The following is a 6,445-nucleotide window of genomic DNA, read 5'->3' as shown; positions in this document are numbered from 1 at the left end:
CCGCCGCTCTCAGCGGAGCAGCTCAGCCCTCGCTCTCTCAGGACCAGCCACAGACCACACAAGCGCCTCTTGGACCTGCTGTGCTGGAACAGTGCGAGGACTTGACAGCTAACTTGTCCTCGGTCCTGTGCTCAACCCTGCGGAGAAAACCACTGCACCAGGGGGGCTATTGGCAGGAATTGGGCCAGGCCCCAAAAAAGTGCTTGGATGGTTTACACATCCTGGGTCTGGCTTGCACCCTGCTATCACCCTCGAGCACTGCAGGCACCTTCCTCACCGCTTCACCGCCTCTGTCTGACCTCTCCGTAGCTTTCCCACAAGTGAGGAAGGAAATAAATCTCAGTCAACGGAGGGATGGGCTGGCCCAGTCGTAGGTGACTCTGCTGTGCACTTTAGGGTACTGAAAAAGAAACAAGAAAGTCCCTTCTTGTCACTCTCCTGGGACGCCAAGGGGACCTACAGATTTCCTGTTCTTCAAAAGAGGGAGGAAAAAAGTGCTAAAACCTCTTGGTAGAGTCACAGACATTTTCTAACAGGTTGGCTAAATCATAATGAGCTGGCAGTCCCTGATCTTCCAGGATGTATCCAGACACAGCCCTGGGCTGTGTAACAGCAGAGGGGAGGACACAGAGCAGGACTGTGAAACCCAATTCTCGAGTGTACCAAACACCTTTTGATGCAGGGACCCAACCGCAATCGCTCTTGCAGGGAGTGAGAAAGGGGACACAAACTTAATGGGCAGCAAGAGCCAGGGGACTGAACCGTGTATTTGCAGTGTGCTCGCAGAGCTTTTAGCCCTTCCATCTATTCTGGGCTTTTTCCAGCAGTTGCAAATAAAATTCTGTTTCAATTCCCACCTCCCTCGAAGAGCCTCAGTGACCGAGTTTCTGCACAGGGAGGACATCACACTACAGTTTTCATTTTATATGTTCTCACTGTCATTCCTTCTTCGTTGGTCTGTCAGCCAGAGCAAGGCTGTTGACCCTGGGGCATGTCACAAGCCCTATCTATTCACTCGGGCTTTCTGCCAGAGAGGGTGGTCTGGAAGAGAAGCAGGGGTGGAGGCTTTCCTGGTGAACTGACAAGTTGTGCGGTTTGTGTTTATGTCCTGTGGTTTTTTTAGTGTCTTCTCAAGCATACGTTGTATCCAAGAGTTACACTTGCCAGTGCTCAGTGAGGACCGCAGCCCGTGTGCCAGGACTGCAGCTCTTCTGGCTGACAAAACACAGATGTCAAAGGCGCATCGCATGTTCTTCCTGGGGCTTGCTCTGCTCCGTGAAAAACCGGCTTCTTCTCTGGAGACATTGAAAACCTGCCTGGACACCTTCCTGTGTAACCTCATCTGGGTGTTCCTGCTCCATGGGGGGATTGCACTGGATGATCTCTCGATGTCCCTTCCAATCCCTGATATTCTATGATTCTGTGAAAAACCCAAGGAAAAAGGCGAGGCTGGGCTGGGTGCCGGCAGACTTGCTGCGCTGCAGCACGGGGGTGTAGGGAGCAAACGCATCCCCAGGACATGCTGCCTTCAGGGGACCCTGATGTCACATTTCACTTCTCGAGGCCACAAAAGGCCGCTTTGCCCCCCAGGCTGTGTACGAGCTGTGTGTCCTACCCAAAGCCATCGACCCCCCTCTCCCGCGCACCGCTCTGCCCCCCCTGCCCTGTCCCCTTGGGGGTCTCTCTCCGGCACCCACCTCCGCCTTCCCCCAGATCGCGGGAGACGCGCTCCCAGCAGAAAGCGTTATTCTCTTGACTGCCCCCCAAAAGGCGCGGGGGGGAGTGAAGGGGACGCACCCCCGGGGCTGCTCCTCGCGAAGGGAGGCGGGGGGGGGGGGGGGGGTGTCGCAGCCGCCTCTTAATGAGCGGCTAAAAAGGAGCCGGCTCCGGCGCGCGTGGCGCGCGGGGCGCCCTGATTGGCCAGCTGCGCCTCGCGACCCTCCATTCATTAATAAATTAGCGGCACGCTCCAGCCGAGCGCGAGGCACCAATGGCGCGGCGGCGGCCCCGGCCCGGGCGCGGCCCCGGGGGGGCGGCGGCGCCGTGAAAAGAAAAGCGCGAGGCGCGGGCGGGGCGGCGGGGGCCCCGGGGGTAGGTTTGATTGTTCCCCGCGGGGTATATAAGGGGTGTTAAGGAGGGTCGTGTGCCAGACACGCAGCCGTCGGGCCCCGGGCCGCTCCGCCGCTGCCGCCCCGGGGCGCGTGCCACCGCCGCGTCCCCCTCCCACTTTGCCCGCCCGCCCGCCCCCTCCCCCCCTGTCCCGTCAAACCGCCGAACCGTTAAACCGCCGCCCAACCGTCGCCCCGGCTCCGCCGGCAGGCCAGCGGAGGGGAGCGCGGCGCGGCCGTCCCGCCCCGCAGGATGCTGGTGAAGGCGGAGGGGCTGGCGCCGCCGGCCGAGGACGAGCTGCTGCTGCTGGGCCTGGCCTCGCCCGCCCCCTCGCCCTCGCTGCCGTCCAGCGCCGGGGAGGAGGAGGAAGAAGAGGAGGAGGAGGAAGAGCAGCTGCGGGCGCCCTCGCCGGCGCGGCCCGCCGAGGCGCCGGGCGCCCGCTTGCCCTCGGGGCTGCGGCGGCTGGAGGGAAAGCGGCGGCCGGGCCGGTCCCGCGGCGCTCCGCGGGCAGCGCGGACGGCGGAGACGGCGCAGCGCATCAAGCGGAGCCGGCGGCTGAAGGCCAACAACCGGGAGCGCAACCGCATGCACAACCTGAACGCGGCGCTGGACGCGCTCCGCGACGTGCTGCCCACCTTCCCCGAGGACGCCAAGCTCACCAAGATCGAGACGCTCCGCTTCGCGCACAACTACATCTGGGCGCTCACCGAGACCCTGCGGCTGGCCGGGGCGGCGCGGCTCGGCCCCGAGGCGGGGGGCACCGCCGACGGCAGCCCCTCGCCCGCCTCCTCCTGGAGCGGCGGCGCCGCCAGCCCCGCGCCCTCCGCCTCCCCCTACGCCTGCACTTTATCGCCCGCCAGCCCCGCCGGCTCCGCCTCGGACGCCGAGCACTGGCCGGCCCCGCGGGGCCGCTTCGCCCCGCCGCCGCCCCAGCCGCCGCCGCTGCCCCGTCGCTGCCTCTAGCCGGGCCCGGCGGTCCCGCCGCGGTGCGTGGGACGAGGCTTCGCCCAGCCCGTCCCCCCGGGGCGGCGGCATCTGCCCCGCTTCCCAGGGCGGGCTGTGGGAATGTCATCTGCCAAACCAAACTTTCTCTCTTTCCGATGTGCACTTTGTCCAGTTTCCCAGATCTGTCACCAGGCCTTTTGTCCCCCTCCTCTCCCCGTTTTGCCATCTGTCTCTTATGATTTATAGGGGTGGGGGGGGGAGAAAGAAAGAAAAAAAAAGTTGTTTTGTTAGAGGTCCAGGTTAGAAGTCATTGTATAATTTGTAGGCTTTGTGAGGGCTGAATGCAAGCGTGGAAATTTAGGCTGAACTCTCTATCAAAAGAAAAAAATGTAGAGGAAAGGCGCGGGGGGGGCGGCGGAATCGGGAGGGAGGACCTCCTCATGCATTATTTATTTCGACCTTTAGGGGACGGGGAACTCCCCCCTTCTTTCAGGAGATTAAAAATAAATCAACAGACTGAAAACCTAAACAGACACGGAACATTACAGCGATCAGCCACACACGTGTTCACATTTATTTATTATAAAGAAAGATTTCATGGAAAGTATGTATTTTTTTGTATAATTTACAGAGTTTATTCTAGTATGTATTTACAGCGGAAGAGCAAAGGGATTGTTCTTGTGATAAAATATAAATAAAAATATCTAATTTTCATAACTTTTTGTTTGCTGCTTTTTCTGGTTTCTGTGCCATCTGCCGGGAATTACAGGACTGCGGCAAGTGGGGCACTGGGGGGGCTGGTGCCTGCTCTTGCCTCTGGTCAAACTTGGTGTCCCGGGGGAGCTGCCTGCACTTGTAGTGCTGTATGGTGACAAGTGCCACTTACACCTGGGGACACGGGCAACAGCTGCTTCTGCAGGTAGAATCGCAACCAAGTGGAGGTAGCTGAGGTGTGTGTGCCTGCGGTGCTGGGGGGTGTCAGATCTGGTGTATCCTCCAGGAGGCTAGTGCATGTTTTCATTCCTAAAATTTCACTTTGCTTCTTAAAAGAAAACCATCTTTTCTGTGAAATAAGAACACGACTAAACTCTTGGGGACACGAGCTTTGCCCTAGGGTAGGGTTGGAGGAGGACTTTTGGAAGAAAAGCTGCTTAGGGAGGAGTGGATCAAACCAAAACAAGATATTTTCCCAGAAAAGTAAATCCTCAGACTGGTTTTGAAGGGGACATGCACCACCAGAAACACGACATGAATCAGCCTCTGTCCCCCTTCATGTCATTTCATTTCTGTTCTTCAGTTCCTTGTGCAGCTGGTAACATAGCAAAGAAAAACAGCCACGGTTCTTGTGTTGAGCACAGTAGTTTAATTAAATTAAATGGAAGATCATTTACTTTTGCCTCTCAGTACAGAAGATGCTGTGCAGCAAACAATGGATGGATGGATGGATGGATGGATGGATGGATGGATAAACTGTCAACACACTTCCTCAAACTGATGGCTCAGGGATTTTACAGAGAAGGACATAGGAAACAAATGTTACTGGGAAAAAAATCCTGCATGGATTTAAAGAGAAGAACTCAGTTTCTCTGTTGGATGGATGAAACCCAAGTCACAGGCAAGTCCTGGGGGTTCAGGTCAGCATGGTCAGCAAGCTGCACAAGCCCACTGCTTACAGCACTGCTGGTTGTCCCATGGAACTGTGGTGTCCACACCAAGAGGCGATCGGTGCCAGCTGGTGCTGGTGCCAGTGACCCACATTGCTGAGCCCCGCCCCGGTGACTGCAAAGCCCTTTATGGAAAAGTTTCTAGTTTTTCCACTGATGCCTTATGTTCTACAGAGGCCACATCACAAATTTGAAGTAGGACCAGTGGGTTCCCCTTCAGTTCACCTCCTTCCAGCCTTGGCCTCACCTCCCCTGGCTGCCCAGGTGTCCTCAGGCTCTGTGTCTGTGGTGTGAGCCAAACCCAGGCAGTTGTTTTCAGTCCCTTCCTAGGTAGTTTGGACCCGTTCCTGGGCAGGTCTCCAAGGACACCTTTGCAAAAGCTGGTGGAAAACATGGCAAGGGGCTAAGGGTCCTGCCATCCATGCAGAGGAGGGGCAGGCAGGGAGCCCATCCCAGCAGCCCAACTAGCCACTGGGGCCGGACCTTGGCCCCCCATATGATGATGGGCCTCTTAGGGAGCAGGGGGGGGCCACAGACCCCCTGAGCACTGCCAGCTGGGCTGTTACCAGCCAGCACAGGCTCCATCAGCTCAGTCCCCACAGAGCATGGGTACGAACAGCACACGGCTGGGCACGTGTGACCCTGCCAGACCCAGGGATGTCACCATGGAGGGGGATGTCGGAGGCTGCCGGCACGGCTGGCGTGCTCCGAGGCCCTTCAATTATCGCCCCATGCACCTGGGAGCACTTTGTGACTTCTGGGTACAAACACCTGGATATCATTAAAAACCAGCAGAGGCGCCTGAATGTATTAATTAAATAAAATGTGCGGCACATGAATCTGCCCGGTGCCCCCGGATCTTGGGAGCGTGAAACCCAGCCCTCGGAGCGATGTCTCCGAAGGGGGAGAAAAAAAGAGAGAGAGAAAGAAAAAACGTGTGAAAAGAGAATTAGTGAAATTAGGTTAGGCCAATAAAACGTGCGGGGGTTCGCCCCCCGGCCCCACAGCCTCAGGCGAGCAGCGCTATCTAGCCTGATCTATTGTTTCCCCCCCTGGCAGGGGGGTTATTGTGTGATAAATAATTCCTTAAAAAAAAGTAGGCACATTTGCATAATCACTGCTTTGATGTGGCCAGCAATATGAAGCTGTGTCCCCCCAAATCTGCCATGGGCCAGAAGGAACAAAACAAGAGGCACCCTTTCAATCCACTGGCAGTGCGTGGGGCAGCCCGTCGGGAGCAGTTTTTACTCTCGCTCTCTTTTAACGACCCTTTTAAATGATTAAACTCCAGGAATGCCAAAAAGAAGGCTAGTGCCTTGCTTGCTCTCTCTGTCTTTTCTAAGGCCAGGCTGGTTGGGCCTCATTGTCCTTCCCGGTTTCTCTCCTGCTTTTAAGAGGGGCTGCAATAGGTGTGTTTGGCTCTTCAAAAGGCCAGGACGGATGGGATATGTGTTCTCTATGGAAGGAGGGCCATGCAAGGGCAAGAGGGACATCTTGGGTGGCTCAGCACCAGGATGCTCCTTCCACTGTCCTCAGGGGGGGACATTGCATCTTGCCAGGTTTGTCCTCCTGGAGGTATTTCCTTCCATCCCAGGTATACACCCTGTTATCAGGAGCATCCCCTGTCCTGCTGGGGCTGTGGGAGAGGGAACCACCGTGGAAAAAAGTGCATTTCCTTTATCAGGAGGATGGAGTGGGGACTGAGAGAGGGTTTTCTGTGGACCAGG

The 6,445-nt window shown here is 57.2% G+C and overlaps 1 protein-coding gene across 1 annotated transcript; it reads left to right on the top strand.

Annotated features, from left to right (window-relative positions):
- Positions 1 to 2,361: 2,361 nt before the first annotated feature.
- On the top strand, positions 2,362 to 3,072 carry NEUROG2 (neurogenin 2; the record flags this gene model as incomplete). Its single annotated transcript, XM_080343220.1, has 1 exon — positions 2,362 to 3,072. The coding sequence occupies one exon, from the start codon at positions 2,362 to 2,364 to the stop codon at positions 3,070 to 3,072; it is 711 nt and encodes a 236-aa protein (XP_080199346.1).
- Positions 3,073 to 6,445: the final 3,373 nt, after the last annotated feature.

This window comes from Nesoenas mayeri, assembly GCF_963082525.1.
Source record: "Nesoenas mayeri genome assembly, chromosome: 4".
NCBI lineage: Eukaryota > Metazoa > Chordata > Aves > Columbiformes > Columbidae > Nesoenas > Nesoenas mayeri.
This window is presented reverse-complemented; position numbering and strand designations above follow the sequence as displayed.